General features: G+C 48.4%; 1 protein-coding gene across 3 annotated transcripts in view; it reads right to left on the reverse strand.

Annotated features, from left to right (window-relative positions):
* Positions 1 to 714: 714 nt before the first annotated feature.
* FBXW8 (F-box and WD repeat domain containing 8) overlaps positions 715 to 18,394 on the reverse strand; it is a 113,525-nt gene continuing 95,845 nt past the window's right edge. For 2 of the 3 annotated variants that reach the window (XM_061384891.1, XM_061384890.1), the window contains 4 exons: positions 17,694 to 17,821; positions 4,472 to 4,645; positions 1,909 to 2,019; positions 715 to 1,343 (listed from right to left, as the gene is read on the reverse strand). In XM_061384891.1, coding sequence (XP_061240875.1) covers positions 1,199 to 1,343; positions 1,909 to 2,019; positions 4,472 to 4,645; positions 17,694 to 17,821 — 558 coding nt within the window. In that variant the 3' untranslated portion in view covers positions 715 to 1,198. Of the gene's footprint in view, positions 1,344 to 1,908; positions 2,020 to 3,545; positions 4,646 to 17,693; positions 17,822 to 18,394 lie in introns of those variants that run through there. The other variant, XR_009730387.1, reaches the window with a different exon arrangement.

An 18,394-nucleotide genomic window follows, 5' to 3' on the forward strand; every position in this document is an offset into this window, starting at 1 on the left:
GTCTGGATGGTCAGTGCTTCCACTGTCACCCTTCCTGTTTCCACTTCTATTTCCCTCTTTAAAAGCAAGTTAGATTCATGCTGCTTACAGCAGAAGCCAACCCAACGTTGTAAAGCAGTTATCCTCCAATTAAAAATTTAAAAATCCCCAGTTAATTCAGGAGCGCCTGGAGTCTCCAGGTCTTTGCTTTGCTCAGCACTCTGTTGTCTGATTGCAACCCACCGGGACTGGGGCACTGGACTGGGCCTGTCTGCTGCTCTTCATCTAATCCGAGCTGCTCCTTGTGCCCTCCATACGTGCTCATTTCTTGTGTGTGGCCTGTGGGTATCTGCAAAGATACAGGATCCTATCTACATCCACTGTGTTGAGCTTATAAATTATAGTAAGTATGTCTTTCAAATCCTTATTTTTACTGATTTGATCTGACCACCCACCATGAGCATGGATTTGTCTGTTTAGCTCCACCAGTTTTCTGCTTTGATATTTTGTAGGTATGGTAGGCAACTGCTGCTGCTGATTACAAGACTCTTTAAATCAAGAGGAATGCAATGGTTTGCCCTCTTAATCTTACGGAAATGGAAGCTATTTATCAGCATGAACAGGTCTCTTGTGTTACCCTGTCTTATGTCAGTGGGTTAACATATCCTGTCTTATCTCAGTGGGTTAAACGGCTCCTCCAGTATTATCCCCGTTCTCATTCTCTGCTCCAGAATCCATCATCTTCCCCCTATGTGGAGGACAGGTGTTTATTCATGAGGATGTAGAAAATGTCTACTTTGTATCACATGTTACAGACACCGTAGTAAGCAAAACAGCTGTTAATGAAATCATTGTACAAATATAGAATTATAAATCAAAAGCTACCAGCATAAAGGACTACCTTCCAGATTGGGGACGACCCAGAGTTGAATTCGTGACCTCAGATCCAAGAGCTGGGTGGGTGATGAGGCCTTGTCAGCTCGGAGACCAGCGTATCCAAAGGCCCCCCCAGAGAAGAAGGGGTTTGGAGACTGGAGAGAGAGTGCTGGAGGGGGGGCTACAGTGAAGGCCTCTGTGTAGTGTACACAACGATGTGGGGAGACCCCCCCCAGCAAAGGGGGAAGCAGAGGGGTGTGGGGTCGCACAGTGCGCCCGGGGTTGCTCTTCTCCACGCTTCAGCCCGTGCGGTGCCCCTCCCGCTCTCCAGTGAGGCGCTTCCCTAGATGCTGTCAGGGGGGAAGGCGAGTGCGAGGTCGTAGTTGTAACCCGGCATGGCGTCGCAGGCCGAGCGGCAGACGGGCACTGTGCTCTGAAAGGCCAGCTGGTCCACTGCAAACGCGTAGGCCTGGATCAGCCCCCGGTGTCTAGAGAACGCACAGAGAAGCACGGTCAGTCCCAGGGCCCAGCCCCTGCCCCCGTGGCGTCTGCTCGAGACAGCCATTCATGACGAGTGTCCCAGTGTGTCTGACACTCAGTCCCACGCCTAGAGATGAAGAGGTGGGCAGACAGGTTTGGCGGAGGGACGTGAGTGTGGGGAGGTGCCCAACTGGGCAGGGAGCCAGGCCACCGGTAATGAGGGCCTCTGAGGCCCCGGCTGGCAGCCTCAGGCTGAGCGTGAGGACTGGGCTTTGGCACTGTCGCTAGGCTTCTACCACCATCTTAAGCCTTCGGTCTTGGGCTCTAGGCATGTGGCCACAGCCCCACCATGTCCCTACCACCTCCCCACCCCCACAGCATCCAGCTGCAGCAGGCACTCAGCCCGTGGTACTGCCCACATCTCTCTGTTCCTGACCTCAATGAAAAGAACAGCCGTGCCTGCCGCCCTGCAGGGAACAAGGTGGCCCAGGCTGTTCCAGCAACAAAATCAGGCTAAGAGTGTCTGTTCTGAACACCTACACACCCAGACCAGCCCCCGCCCTGAGCACTGACCTGCGGTGAGTGGCGAAGTTGTCCAGGTCAGCGTTGCGCACCACCCGCTCGTAGGGCACGTGGGCCGTGATGAGGCTGTGGCTGTTGAAGGAGATGTGCCGCACGGGGTGCCTGCAACACACGGGGATGCTCGTCAGGGTAAGCCTGCAGAAGCTCGCATCCTGCCTCTGCTACCAGGGCCTCAAAGCGGGGAGCTGCGTGGGGCTCCAGAGCCGCCTAAGCCAGGTTCTTCCTTCACAGCAGAGGAAACTGGGCCCCCGAGGGCCAGTGTCTGGCTTCCGGTCCCCAGCCTCGCGGAGACCAGGCCACCCGCTGGGCCTCCTCTGGCCACGCGTCTCCATGGCCCTGTGCTCTGGCCCACACTCCAGCACCTGGCACACTGGGACGTAAGGGTCAAATAACCTGAGACACCTCAGACACGCGCGGTGGAGACCAGCCCCGCTCACAGGCTGGCCTGGGCCCAGCCACGCCAGCTCTCTGAGCCGGGTTCCCCATCTGCAGGGTGTGCCCAGTGCTGCCCACGAAGGCTCCGCCAGGCCCTGGACTCTGGAGCCTCCTCACCTCACTACTCTTGAGAGGATCCTCTGCTCTGGCCCAGACGCCTGCCCCGCCCCCGGCCACCCCCAGGACAGGACTCCCGCTTGGCCCCTCTCAGAGCGCTGTACTCTGGGTTGTGACAGCACATTCAGAAAGTTTAGGAACAAAGTGGCTTCAAACCCATGTGTAAGTGTAGTCACTCAGTCGTGCCCCACTCTTCGTGACCCAATGGACTGCAGCCCACCAGGCTCCTCCATCCTCAGTCCATGAGATTTTCCAGGCAAGGATACTGGAGTGGGTTGCCATAAAACCTATGTAGCAAAGACTTTTTGTTCACTTAAAAAAACTTCCTCCGGTGGAGCAATGGGCCAGACACAGGATAGAAAAACTGTCTAATGCAAGCAGATGCCTGCCATCAGAGAGCGTCCCAAGTGTTAAGAAGGTGGGCTCTATTCTCATGAAAAGCAGCCGGTGTTTCCAGAGCACCAGAGATGCGATGAGACACAGTTCAGCACTGGGAGGAGGAACAGGAGACACCAGCACAGACTACAGGGGTCAGCCAGGCCCTCTGAGAAGGGCAGGGGGTGGCCTGGAGGGGCTGAGGGGGTGTCCCTGCCCCGGAGACGGCTGCAGGCAGGACAGGCATCTTGGCCAGAACAGAGGATCCTCTTAAGGTGGTGACGGGGTTCTTGAGTCCAGGGTCTGCGGCACCGAGTGGACAGAAAAGTGTTCCTGGAGAACTTCGGCCCAGCGAGGCAAGAGGGCTAGAGAGCAAAGTCTAGAGGAGGACGGGGAGGGACAGGTCAGGGCTCAGTCCCGGGCTGGGGGGACGCCTGGGGAGTGTGGCTGTGGTGGGCAGTGGGGTGGGAGACTGAGAACAGTGGGACCAGAGCTCAAGAGGCCATGGGGCACTGGCTGCCAGGACTGGACTGAGTCTGAAAATCCCCAGCAGACTGAGCAGCATCAAAGCCTTGCGCTGGTAAACGAGGCTTTTGAGACCTTCTCTGGAACAAGTGCTAAGCACTGGTGAGAACTGATGGGCATCACAACTGAGCTAGGAAGGTGGGGCAGGACACAGCTCTGGGCACCACCTTACTTACCCCGGCTTCACCTTAACGATCCACCCGAGGGAGAACAGCTTTTCAGGGAGAGAGATGAGCTCTGCTCGAGGGCAGGCCTCGTGGGCTGTTGGAGCGGCCAGGCTGAGACAGCTCTTGAGAAAAAAGTAAAGGCTGTCCTTATAGATGGTTCAGGGCAGCCGCGGTGTGGGCGTTTGCTGCCTTCTGGCACCACCTGGTGGCAACTCGCTGCGTCACCACGGAAGGCAGGCGCCCCAGCCGAGAAGGCTGCCGGCCCAGCGCCGGCTACCACTGCCCTGCAAGAAGGCAAGCCAGTCCTCTTTGGACCTTGTACTTAAACTGGACCTGTGAGCAGTCTTCACTTCTTCATGCCATGCAGTTGGCGGGGACACGCCTCGGTGTCCATCTGCAGCCTCAGCTGTGGAAGCTCTGCGTCTCGTCACAGCGGTGCTGACGGACAACCCGGGGGGCTGGGGGTGGGAGGGGTTCGCTGCCTGTCTCCTGCAGGGACGTGGTGGGGCTGGGTGGGTGTGGGCGAGGGGGCAGCCTCTGGTCGGCTCCAGCTGATCCCTGCTCAGGCGAGGCCACCTCTGCTTTAAAGGTTAGAAGCAAGCTCAAGATGTTTAACAGGTGAGGCCCCCTTAGTTCCATTTACCTAGCCATTTGCTCTGCTTGTGAGAGTATCTGTCTCTTGAATTTTAGAGCTAAAGGTTAAAGTTACAAATTCCTCCTTAGCTGAACCTGAACTTTTCAGTGTGAAGTGCCCTTGTAAACGGCAACACTCCCTGGAGTGGACGGATGGGGGGGGTCTGTCCCATCACGGTCTCTACCCGAGCTGTGTGGTGGCCGTCTGAACAGGCAGCAGACCAGCTCCAGTTCTGAGACCATTTCCAGAGATCTCAGCAGCTGGCTCGGAGGATCACAGCAGCACCTGCGGGCCGGCCTACCTGGAGTGAACCTCCCAGAGCTTCTGGCTCATCCGGTAGTCCCACACAGAGACCAGGCCCTCCTCGCCTCCACTGACGATCTTCCAGTCGTCCATCTGGACTGCGGACACTCCGAGCTGGTGGGCGGAGATGGACAGGGCGATGCTGTCGGTGCGGAGGTCGTGGATCCTCACCCTGCAGGGCCCGAGGTGAGCAGAGAAATTAGCATTAGAGCCCGAGGTGACAGATTCCTCCTCATCTGTGCACAGCAACCCTATGAAGATGAAGAACATGAAACGTCTGAACATTCACCTTCGTGGTACACTCTCACAGGAGGCTACGGGGCACTAGCAATGACCTAGTTCAGAGCACCCACAGCTGCTCAAAGCACAAAAAAGTGAAAATGTTAGTCACTCAGTCGTGTCCGACTCCCTGCGACCCCGTGGTCTGTAGCCTGCCAGGCTCCTCTGTCCATACTTGAGTGGGTTGCCATCTCCTTCTCCAGGGCACCTTCCCAACCCAGGGATTGAACCTGGGTCTCCCACATTGCAGGCAGATTCTTTACTCTCTGAGCCACCGGGGTAGATCAAAGCACAGAACAAGGACACAGATAACAGCTGTCCGGGACAGCAGCCCCCGGAGAGGGAGGCTGTGACCTGACTGGCACGCTGCCTCCATGAGGACCTGGGCCTGAGAAGCCCAGCATGGCAGTTCTGCTGTTTGTATGCAAGTCTGTTAAGGGCAAGATGTAAAACGGCTACATTCATCTGCAACCTGAACCAGTGCCCAGTTCACCCGAAAAACAGCCCTTTTTGGGTGGAGTGGTACAGGTTCATCAGCGTCTTGTTGAAATTTGGAAAGGGGATGCATCCATCGTGGACTAAGCATAAGAAAGTCATGATGAAAAAAAAAAAAAGAAAGTCATGATGAGACTATGTAGACACTGGGGAGCTGCTCATCTAAAATCTTGAGATAATTACCTTGTAATAATCTGAAGAGAATCTTTAAAAACTACTTTTTATACAAGTATGTGCTGAATTTCTACCACCAAGAAGAGACTACTGCTGCCCACCAGCTGGCAGGGGAGCTGGACAAACGCGTCCCACACGGAGAATGTGGGGAGAGGGAAGAACTCGAACACGCTCCAGGCCCTGGGCTCTTACAGCTATATGAGCATACCCACACACAAGCTACTTTCAGCATTCTGAGGGGAAATTATTTCAACTGGAAATTCTATACTGCATTACTTACCAAGTTTGAAGGCATAATGAAGATTTTTTTTTTTTTTAATTTCTACCAGAAAAGGACTCAAAGTGAGCTACCCGTGGATACTCTCTGAAAGAAAGTGGGGTGGCAAAATATCAGAAGGACAGTGAGGAGCCCCCTGCCCCCCACAGAATGCGATATGAGCATCGCAGACAGCAGAGAAAGACCTACTATGTCAGCTGGGCAGACAGACGCACAGGACGAGGACAAACCCAGCTCTTATGAGGAAGAGGAAGAGCCTCAAACAGTCACAGAGCAAAACTCAGTATGTGCTACACGTGAAAGGCACACTGGCGTGTGACAAGGAAGAGAGGTAACAATTTTAATACTGAAAATTTCAGAGCAAAAAGCATTAGCTGAGAGTACTTCATAACAATGAGACTGTACTAAACGTTTCATAAAACTTGGCGGGAAAAAAAGCCCACATGTAAAAAGTATAAATCAAATATTCCAATTAAAAAACCGCCCCATGATTTACACTTTTGCAGGTGGGTTTTAGTACATTTAATACACTGTCACACAGGGAGCTCAACCACCCAGTGCTCTGACAGCCTAGAGGAGCGGGAGGGAGGAACATCATGTGTACTTAACGGCTGATGTGTACAGTTACATCATATGTAAAATAAAAAATAACACCTAAGAAATTCATTTTGCTGTGCCCCTTCCTTCCATTACAAGAAAAGATCCCACTTAAATTAGCAATTAAAGACAAAGTACCTTATAATAACTTTCTCAACGTGGAGCTCTACCCACCAAAACTAACTATGGAGGACTTAGAGAATTAAAAACAATTAAAAATATTAGAGATAGGCAGGCCTTTCTAAAAACATTAAAAAAAAAAAATAGAAGTCCATGTAACTGGTAAACTGGGGGAAATGTTTGCAGCAGAGAGGACTGGCTAATTTCTTGTTTTAAAAAAAAATTCATTTAAATTGATATAACCCATTATTTTTGAAATATTTAGTTGGCTGGTCGGGTCTTGGTTGCAGCATGCTGGCTTAGTTCCCTGACCAGGGCAGGGACGGAACCCCTGCCCCACCAGGCAAGTCACTGATAACCCATTATTAAACTGCGAGAAAAGAAAAAGTTGACAGGAAAAGAAATATTAATACTAATGGCTTTTAAACACGTACAAGATGTCCAAATTCACTGGTAACGAGAGAAATTATGCACTAAAACTACAGCACCGTAAGAGCGCTTGTCAAACTGTCCACCCTGCAAAGGTAAAGTTCTGCAGTTCTCTGAGATCTTCCGTCCTGGATGGACAGGTACTTCTGTGCAGCTGATGGGAGCACGAACCTTCTCTTTGGGGAGTGATTTGACAATATCCAACAAATTAAAAAATATACTTCACTTTTGACCTAGCTGCTCTACTTCTAGGATTTTATCTAGGCTACATCTCATACTGGGGGCTTCCTCAATGACTCAGTGGTAAAGAATCCGCCTGCAACACAGGAGACGTGAGCTCGATCCCTGGGTCAGGAAGATCCCCTGGAGAAGGAACTGGCAACCCACTCCAGTATTCTTGCCTGGAAAACCCCATGGACAGAGAAGCCTGGTGGGCTACAGTCCATGTGGTCACAAAGAGTCAGATATAACTTAGCAACTAAATAACCGCACATCTAATATATGTGTACATCCACACACGTATATATAAGGCCATTAGCCACAGTACTTTTATTAGTAGCAAAGATGAGGCTTCTGTTTCAGGTACCTGCTGACCATCCCAGTAAATATCACTTAATATTGCTGGGTAAGACGTAACTACATCCTTCTAAAAGCCCTGATGAACTCACAGAGCACCTGACCTCCCTGGGACCCCTATAGAAAACCAGCCTGGAGAGCCTGAGCTGCGGTTTCCAGCGCCTGCAGGCGTGTGTGGTAGGGGTGAGGCTGAAGGCAGGTCCAGTCACAGGAAGCAGTGGGCCTGGCTCTTCCTGCACCACAGGGCCAAGACTGGGGGCCGCCCAAACAGGCGTATTGAGAAGTCGCTTCACAAAAAAGCAGTATAGAACTTCTAGACACAAAAATATAATCCTGCAATTAAAATCATCAGACAGTCCAGAAGCAGATTAGACAAAGCACTTGTAAATTAGAAAATAAATCTGAAAAGTTACCTAGAATGGAGCACGGAGAGAGAAGCAGATGAAAAATGTGAATGAAGGGTTAAGAGACAGGAAGGATGGGAGCGGACGGTCCAGCTTATTTATGCCCAAAAGAAGTTTCCCTAAGGAGAAAATACAGTGTATGGCAAAGGAGCACTATTCGAAGTCTTAATGGCTATTTTCCCAGAATGAAAGACAGGCACACTCATGAACACTAAACAGAATAACTTAAAAAGAGATACATATCAAACAGTATCATCATAAAGTGGGAAACCACAAAAAATAGAGGTCTTAAAAGCAACCTGAGATAGATGTTATGATAATCAGAGCATCGTTTTTGCGTCATCATGAATCTCAGAGACTCAATGGTGCACACAAGTTACCTACCTCCATCAGCTGAGGCTGTGACGGTGCGTCTGTACAGGCGTGATGGAGGCCTGCACAGGCAGGAGAGGATGAGAACGACGCGGACTGAGGGCATCCGTCTACACACTGCCTCACCCCAGGCGCCCGGTCCCAGCATGTGCCAGCTCAGGGGGTGGCGGCGGCTGCACCCACCTGACTGTGAAGGCCCCCCTCTGGAGAATGCAGCTACCCAGCCTCCTCTGAGCAGAGAGACGCTCCCAGGAGACAACTTCTCCCCGTATGTACTTTTTTGTGCTTTTGAATTTTAAAGGTATAGATGACTTCTCTTAAAGACTTTTAAAAGTAAAATTCCGGAAGGACACACATACTGAACTGGTAACAGTAGTTTCCGTGGGGAAGAACGTCAAGGAAGAATGAGCGGAATGAAGGCAGCCTTTACTTCTCATTCTAGACACAGCCAAACTATTTAAGAAACAAGCTCACGCGTGACTGGGAGGGGCTCCCGGGGCTGGGCCTTCAAGTACTGGTCATGCTCTGTTTCTTGTGTGTGTGTGCGCTGGGGGGATGCCCAGGCATTCGGTTGTTCTTTAAATTCTACACAACATACCTTGTATACACTTCTACGGAGGTGTTTTGTTTCAAATCACACAGGGTTTTAGAAACCTAGTGTCTTAGGACACAGAGGCGAGGTCCAGGGTTGCCTCCAGGCTGTAGGCTGGACGACTGAGAGCTCCGTCAACCTCCTCCCCGCCCAGCCCTGCTTCCCAGTGAGGGGGTCGGTGACCAGAGAGAGGCAGAGCGAGTGTGAGGACAAAGCGCTCCCTGGGTCAGCATTTGGAGACACTAATCTTTGGCCATTTGTGGGTAAGAGAAGAGAGAAAAGGTAGAGCTGCTGTGAAGGGAACCCTGCCTGCAGGCTGCAGCTGCACGGCCTACTAATGGGAACCAGAAAAGGATGAGGGGGAGGGAGAAATTTTTAGCTTGAGTACTTTTCAGTGCATATTTGGGTAATAAGGGTCTATTTTGCTCTGGTGATTTTCATAAAGAGCTCCTCTGTTGAATATTTATACTCTCATCATTTACAGTTTGGCTGTTAAGGAGACAAAGGCAAACACAAATTTGGTCCAGAAGTTCAAAGTTTGCCATCTGTTTTCCTATTGTATTTAGATACCAGCATGGATGGCTCCAAACAAAACACAAATACACTGAAAGATACGCCATTAGTGTATTCTATCACTAAGGAAAACAAAGATGGGCCAAAAACAGACTCGAACCTCTCCCCGTAGGGAGAAAGGAAAGCACTCAGAAGACATCTCCTTAGAGAGGCAAGGCTCTGGTCTCTGCTAGACAGACAGCAACCAGGGCGGGAAGTCCCCACGAACCTTTCGTGGCCCCAGCCTGAATGGCAGCGCTCCTTGGCAGAGCGTGTGCCCTCGGCGCACAAATCAAATACCTGACACGGGGAAACAGGTAGCACGGCGAACGGGCACAGACATGCCAAGACAACTGATTCCAGGGACAAAAAGAAGCCCATGGTGGACACGGTGAATCCCCAGCCAGCGTGCGTTTCATCAACTTTGCCCGATGAAAAGGAAAAAAAAATTGGTCTGAAAGCTGTAATTGTATTATGTTTAATATTCATGGTTGGGTTTGGAGGACTGTTCCAACACTCTCCTTCTCTTCAGCCCCTCTCTAATGAAAATCACACCATAGGAGTCAGCTCGAGCCCGCCAATTAAAACAAAAGACACCAGAACCTTCCAAAGACTCCCAACAGAGGAGCATCCATCTGATGGGCAGGAAAACGTGCTGGAAGCGAGAGGGAGGCACGCTCTGGCTGGTCCTGTGCTAAGAGCTCTGAATAACTTATTATAACACTTGCAGATGGAGCAAGTGTAACATTTACGCCCCACTCGCTCTCCCTAACAGCCGGCAACAGCACCAGAAGCCATCACAACTCTGCATTTGTCAGGGCGAGAAGCAAGCTCCAAGACTCTTTAATTAGCGGTCACAACTCAGAGCTTGCTTCCCATTGGTTTGGACTAAATAGTCCCTTATAATAATAAGGCCAAAAAAAAAAAAAAAGGCAAAACACTGTATTTGATGGCAAAAATGAAGGCTGTTCAGACTCTGGCTTGGCAGTTTCATGAAGAAAGACCTGACCTTCAGCTATACTTCTATCCAGAAAATAAAGGCAACCAGTAAGATGGCATGAAAACACAGTCCTTCTTTTTCAAAATGACCAAATTAATCAAGAAAACAAGTTTTTTTGTTTTTTTTTTAAAGAAATCAATAACATGATTCTGTTTTGTCTCATCAAAGCTAGGCTATTAAAGAGGATTTTAAAATATAACATATGGCCAAATCAGTAGCTGTAGCTATCTACTTATCTGTATCTACACAGCACCAATGATGGTCTTTGGTGAATGATTTATTTTTAACAGCAACTAGAAAAACATGGATTTTCAGGCAGAACTGACGAGTTGAATCCAACCAGGCCATGGTCAGAGCTCTCTATATTGTAAAGCTGTCTCTCTAGAGTTCTTTGTATTTTGCCCACAAAAGTAATAAGCCCTGTGAGAGTGATCACTCGACCTTTCTAGGCCTGTCTCCTTAGCTCGGCCGCCACTGGATGGTCTTAAAGAGCTCTGTGAGGCTGAACACTCTATAATCCTTACAAGACAGCCCATGACACCACCTGTGGACAAAAATGAGATATGTATAACACCAAATTAACAAGGAACATTGGGAATATGGAAACATTTAGCTGACTGTAATATCCTTTAAAATTTTAAACAGATGAGTATACCTAGCACAACCTCTCCATTGTACGGTCAACTGGTTTTCAACAGTGCGGCCAGACGATCTGATGGGGAAAGAATAGCCTTTTCTCAGCAGACCATGGCTCTCCTAGGACAGTGGATATCCACAGGCAAAGAAGAGGCGGGACCCCCACCCCACACTACATACAAAAGTTTAACTCCAAACGCGTCACAGACCTCAATGGAGGGCAAAACCACAGAAATTCTTCTAAGTAAACATAGGAATATGTCTGTGACTTTGGGCTAGGAAATGGCTTCTTCAATGATAGCAAGAGCACAAGCAGTAAAGAAAAACTGGAAAAGTCAAACTCAATCAAAATTTAAAACTTCCATGCTTCAAAGAACACTATCAAGAGCGTGAAAAGAACCCACAAAATGGGGAAACATATTTACCAGTCGTATCTTATAAGAGGTTGGTATCCAGACTAGACAAAGAACTCATACAACTCAATAAATAAAAAGACAACCTAATTAAAGAATGGACTAAGGCTCTGAACAGACATTTATCCAAAAAGGCCAAGAAGCACATGAAAGGATGTTCAACGTCACATCTTCAGGGCAGCTATCATCAGAGACAACGCTAAGTACAGGTGAGGGTGCGGAGAAACTAGAACCTCCACCCACCGCTGGTGGGGATGGAAGACGGCACCGCCACTGGAAAAGTGTCTGGCAGCTCCCTGGATAGTTAAACACTGACTTATATGAGCCGGCAATCCCACTCCTAGGTATGTATACACAAGAGAACTGAAAATATAACACCTATACAAAAATTGTGGCTGAATGGTAATAACACTATTCATAAGAACCAGAAAGTGGAAACAACCCAAATGCTAACTGATGGATGAAGAACGAGTGGATGTAGCACACTCACACAGTGGAAAACGACTTGGCCATAAGGAGGGATTAAGTGCTGATTTGAGCTTATCTTGGAGGTTTATCTTGGAGACACTATGCTGAATGGAAGACAGAAGCCAGCCACAGAAAGGTCGCATGTTCTATGATTCCATTTATATGAAATCTCCAAAGCAGATCCATAGAGGCAGGAAGTGATTAGCAGTTGCCAAAAGCTAGAGGGGTTGGGGGGATGTGGAGAGTGTCTGCTAATGGACACAAGGTTTCTGTCTGGGGTGATGAAAAAGTATTCTAAGATCACACCAACCTTGTGAACTTTACACGGGATTGTATAATTTAAATTGGTGAATTGTAGGTATGTAAATTCTCTCTGATTAAAGTTTTAAAAAGAAAGATTACAGGAGGAAAAAGCAGTGGAATTTGTTGGTTCAGCGAGTACTGCCTCGGCAGCCCACTAACAACCTGACACACGCCCTTACCACCAACTCTTTTTTGTTGTTTTTGGCCCCGCCACGCGGCTTGCGGGGTGGGGTCTTAGTTCCCCTGACGAGGGATTGAACCCAGGCCCCAGCAATGACAGCACAGAGTCCTAAGCCCTGGACCGCCAGGAGTCCCACCTGATCACCAGCTCTTATTCTGGTGGTCCCCAGCGGAGCATTCCCTAGTCTGGATCCCAGGATTCACTCATTAGAGAGGAAGGAGCAGCTCCCAGAGAGGAGACTGAGAGCAACAGAATGGGAAGGGACCCCTGTAATACAGCTCTCTGCTGCCAACTATTGAGCTTATTTTAATAATTTAAAGAGAAGAGGAGTTCTGATTCTGACTTCAAGTAAGCCCATAGCTGCCTGTCTTCTGCTGCTACAACCAAAACCTCTGGAACAAAAAGGCAAGGACCTAAGGACCCTGGAGAGCTGACTCAGTACAGCGAGTTGTGGAGGTCGTGGGTGGGGGAGGAAGAGCCTCACCCTGAGCATGAGCTCCAGGAGAAGCCCGTGTGATGGTGCGGGAGCTGAAATGCTAACAGAATCGTCACCCTCTTTCTGAAGAACCGACGACAGAAGCCCCTACGTCTGAAGAATGTGGGTGTGGGTCTCTGGGGATTCCCTCTCCTCTCTCTCTGGTTTGCCCATGGGCAGTCCGTACTCACAGAGCTGCACTCACAGGTGAGACTTTGAGAGAAACCCCATCTCCTGGTCAGAGGCCCTGGGAAAGGCGGCCCTGAAAGCTAGGAAGTGTAGGGATGAAGAGCGGGAGGAACTGGAGACGGGGAGCCCGTGACACTGGGCGTGACTCCTGCTCACGCAGATGCTAAGCTGTGCAACAAAGGCTCCAGCAAGACTGATGGTCTCAGACTAAGCTCCGGGCGACACATGCAGGACAGAGTCAGAGAAAACTGAACTGACACCCACTGAAGGCAAGACACAAGTTGCAGTCTTAACCAGGGGGAGTGCCTGTTTGAAACAGGATTATGCAACAGGACACAAAGCGGACACAAAATGTCCAGGACACATCCCACATTACTTGATACTCCTCCCACCCTGAAAGCCCCAGGAAGATGTAACCCGTTCTCCACGCAAAAAACAATGTCAACCCTAAAATAACTCAGGCTTTAGGAATCATCAGTGACTTTAAAGCAGCTATTTCGATTATATTCCAGGAGGTAAAGGTACAGGGATAAGAAAGGATGAGATTAGGAGCAAATAGAAACAACGGAAATTTTGAACAAAGAGTATAAAATCCAAAATTAAAAAATTCACTAGATGGGCTCAATAGTACAATGGAGATGACAGAGGAAAAAGTTAGTGGATCCAGAGTTAAATCAATAGATATTTGCAACCTGAAGAATATAAGGCTTAGGAAAGAAAATGAACAGAGTTTCAGGTATCTGTGAGATAAAAGGTCTGTCCTTCACATCACTAAAGTCCCAGGGGAGAAGGGAAACGGATCAGTGTGGAAAAAAATATTTGAAGAAATAATGGCAAAAAACTTCCCAAATTTGATAGAAGACATAAATTTACAGATTCTGAATGTTCAGTGAACCCCAGACAAAGGTAAAACTAAAAAAAAAAAAAAAAAAACCCAAACCCACAGTGGTCTATTTCTTGCAGACTTTATCTTAATAACCCAATCAAGTTTCTCACAACCGTTCTAATTTCTAAGTTATGGACTTATTTTTGCCTTCACTGAACAAATACAAACTTTTATTTAATTGAAAACACCATCCAACGTAAGAAGCACCATTACTTTATGTAATATTTTAACATGCTGCCAATTATTTGTAAGATGTTATAAAAGACACATCTTGATGTTATAGATATGAAAATGTAAAAAAACAAAAATCAGTTTATCTTAAATGCAAAATATGCAGAGTTAATGGCTTCTCTGATAGCTCAGCTGGTAAAGAACCTGCCTGCAATGTAGGAAAATCCAGTTCGATTCCTGGGTCAGAAAGATCCGCTGGAGAAGGGACAGGCTACCCACTCCAGTATTCTTGGGCTTCCCTTGTGACTCAGCTGGAAAAAGAATCCACCTGCAATGAAGGAGACTTGCGTTCGATCCCTGGGATGGCAAGATCCCTTGAAGAAGGGAAAGGCTACCCACTCCACTCTGTGGAGAATTCCACAGGCTGTATGTATAGTCCATGGGGTCGAAAAGAGGGACATGACTGAGCAACTTTCACTCACTTCACATAGAGGGTTAAGCCCTCTCTGAGCACAAGACAGACACGTGGTAAGACATAAGCTTCCGTTCCTAACACTGGATGCACAACCCACCCCTCCTCCTCTAATATTGCTTAACCACTCTTTCTTCTTGGCTTAGCAGCAAAACACAAAATAAACATTTAAAAAACCATCACTGATCTAGGGTATTAAAACTCTTGAGCACAGCCCCACCTATAAAAGCCCACCGTATCGCCCTTCCCTTCCAATGAGGGCAAGGTACAACCCAACAGTAACTCAGTTACCACACCTTGATCATTTTATAATCTTTCATCAGACTCTACCTAACCTCTAGTGACAAGCTAGAACTATTTTTTCATTTTTAATTTCAGCCTATACCATGCCGCGTCCCTCTACCCCAAAACACAACTCCTTATATAATTCCACCCATGTTTACAAAGTTACTCAAGCTGATTTCCTTACTTTAATGAAACTTTATTTTTGTTTTAACCTTGGACAGTTTTATGTACCTTTAGAGTCTATTCCATTCTCAAGTTATTTATAAAGTACCAAGAGAAAGCAACAGAAATTTAGTTTTTAAAATTAAAAAGGTCCCAAGGTTTTTAAACTGCATGTGTCACTAAGTGAAAGCCACATGGCTCTCTCCACAGTATTTGCCCCTTCCTCTCACTTCTGAAATAAAACATAAGCTGTACAACCTAATGAGATCCTACTCATAGTTATTAAATATTAAGCCTTTGGGAAAATCCCAAAAGACATGCCTCTATACACTTAGAGTCCATATTCTTTCCTTTTTGAAAGTGAAAAGTCGCTCAGTCATATTCAACTCTTTGCGACCCCATGGACTATACAGTCCACAGAATTCTCAGGCCAGAATACTCCGCCTTTCCCTTCTCCAGCGGATCTTCCCAACTCAGGGATCGAACCAGGTCTCCCGCATTGCAGGAGGGTTCTTTACCAGCAGAGCCACAAGAGAAGTCCTTCCTTTTTACAGATGTGTAATATTTTAAGCCCCATGTTTCAAATTCATGTTGCTAATACTGTAAATGTGATTCATAAAGAACAATCCTATATACAATGGTGACCCTCTGAGGTACCAGCAGCGGTCAAACTGGTGGCATACAGTTCTAGAACTGGCCCTGATGGAATGCCATTTTGGACAGCCCCTCCCCAACTCCAAGTCCCAAGTCCATTCTTTTCATCCATAAAGACAAAAGAAAAGTGAAAGTGTTCGTCGCTCAGTGGTGTCTGACTCTTTTTGACCCCATGGACTATACAGCCCGCCAGACTCCTCTGTGCATGGGATTGTCCAGGTAAGAATACTGGAGTGGGTTGCCATTCCCTTCTCTAGGGAATCTTCCTGAACCAGGGATCAAACCTAGGCTTCCTGCCTTGCCAGCAGATTCTTTACCATATGAAAAAAACCATAATGTTGGTATATTAATAAAAGGGATTTAACATGGTCAGATTGGGCCTTCAAAATGACCAGAGAGCCCTTTTACACTGTGCGCTTGCTTCTCCTCTGGCAGTGGGTATGTAGTCAGGCAGCTCTGCTCCAGAATAAAACATCGGCTTAACCCAGTACGTGCCGGCCTCCTCACTGAGAGCGGGATGAGCGGCTGACAACGGTCAGGACGATCTGGCTATAACTGAGCTTCTAGAGCTAACTAGGCTGCGTTGTACAGAGAGCAGAGTTCTCTTCCTGGGAACACCATTTTGGTTTTCTGGCAGCCTCACTGTGGTTGATCACCTACACGCTCATGCTGTCGGCAAACACTGAAGCATAACCCACAGTCCCACACCTTCCATCTGGATGCCCCCCTAGAGCACTCCTGGAAGGCGGGGGTGCTGCTGGGCCCCTGGGGGAGCTCCTATCAGGCACGCTCGGAGCCTTTGTCCAGTTCAGACTGGAAATGAAAATGGGAAGAGTAAGCCTACAAACTGGTTTGTTCCGCCTGCTGTGCCCCAAGTGGGGCCAGTTACCAAGCCCAGGGCTTGTCTTTTTTCTTTTTTTAAATAAAAAAAAAACCTGCCTGCATGTATACTAAGGATTTTAATTCTCAAGTATGAGAAGTAGCTGTTTCAGGACGCCTTGAGGGAAAAAAAAATAAGATCAAGTATTTTCTTTCAGTAAAGCACACTCACATTATCTTTTTGCTCTATGGGAGTGGGGCAGTAGTAGTGAAGGTCAGAAGTTGGAAATATTATTTGACAAAATAATTATTTTTGCAAGCTGCACTCATGTGACAGAGGTCTGGGAGTTGGCACAAAGGAGGACCCGCCTCACGATCCTCACCCCTACCAAGCGGCCCGCCACCTGCAGCCCAGAGCCGGCCGGGGAGGGGCCGCCGGCCGGACCTGGCCTCTGGCCACCCTACCTCCCTTCAGGGCACTGGATCAGACGTGACAGATATCCAGCCAAAAGAAAGAAAGAAAGGAAAGGAAGAGACAAGGGGGAGAGGGGACAGAAAGGAAAAAAAAACCCTAAAATTTGGGCTCCGTCTTTTCAAACACTCTAATCCTTTCGTGCTGATGGGTCCTGGAGCGGCCGGAGCTGGCACGGGACCCTGGAACGGGAAAATCTGACTCCCTCAGCCAATACGTTAAAGGGAAGACTGCTAATCAGCTAAATAGAAACTGGAATCTGTTCACATGAAGTCTCCCCCCTCTCCCGCATCACCAGAGGGACACCATAGTGTTCTGAAACACACTCTTGACATCACTTGGCAGGCAACCCTGTTTTGCTTAACATGATTCATCCCTTAGGTTATTGTTTTTAATATTAGAAAGTGAGCTTTTAAATGCCAAACAAATTTTATAGCAGGGGGACAAAAGATATTCCAGTGGTCTCACTGGACTTTCCACCAACTGCGTCCACCAAATGGTCTAAAAGACCCCCTTCCCATGGAGTTTCAGAAACGAGGCAGAGAGGCGGCTCCATCCAACTATTACCTAATATGAGACTTTTGTTCTCCAAGTTCAAAGAGACAGTATTTGTGGGGTCAGGGCTGAACTCAGGTGGGCAGGGCTATGAGTGAGAAGTGAGGAGGGTGAGCTCTGCAGGAAATCAAGCGAGTTCAGTGGGGCTGAGTGGCCCAATCTCCCGAGAAGCTGCCTGTGGCAGCCAGATATGCAACTGTGTGGAGACCTACCTGCGGTCCATGTTGCCGCTGACCATGAGGCTGGGAGGGCTGTCCCGGAGGTTGACGCAGGAGAAGTCGCCCAGCGCATTGCCCAGCTTTGAGACGCAGCGTTCCGCTTCCAGGCTGTACACCAGGATCTGGGGAGGAGGAGGAACACACAGGTGTGCGTTAGGGGAGCAGGCCCGCACAGACACCTTCCACCCAGCATTGCCCAGGGCTCGGTCACACCACTCGCTCCCACAGAGAAGAGGCTCTGTCGCCTCATTTCCTGACCCCTTCCAGGTAATGGCAGTAGAGGACGTCCCTGCCAGAACAAAAGGAAATGCAGAAGAAAAGAAACTCCAAAGAATTCCAGGCCAAGGTGCAAACAAACTCAAAGGACACACAAAAAATGCCAAGTGGGGAAATTAGGCATCCCAATTTCCTAACACAGAAAAAGAAGCATGGAAACCAACTAAGGCTCACTGCTTCTGAGTACATAATAGGGGAGGCTAACAAGAAGCCGGCATGGGTTATCTCTTTTTCCCCCTCTGTATTTACACCACAACAGGTAAAAGAACGAACAGCAGAAGTATTAAGGAAGACGAAGTTTGCAGAGTTAACCACTAGATGACTCCTTTAAATGACAAACTAAAACACAAAGTCCTATTTGAAACATTAAAAAAAATTTTCTTTTGAGATACAACTGATACTCCCCAACACTGCTCTCT

This window comes from Bos javanicus, chromosome 17, assembly GCF_032452875.1.
Source record: "Bos javanicus breed banteng chromosome 17, ARS-OSU_banteng_1.0, whole genome shotgun sequence".
Classification (NCBI taxonomy): Eukaryota; Metazoa; Chordata; class Mammalia; order Artiodactyla; family Bovidae; genus Bos; species Bos javanicus.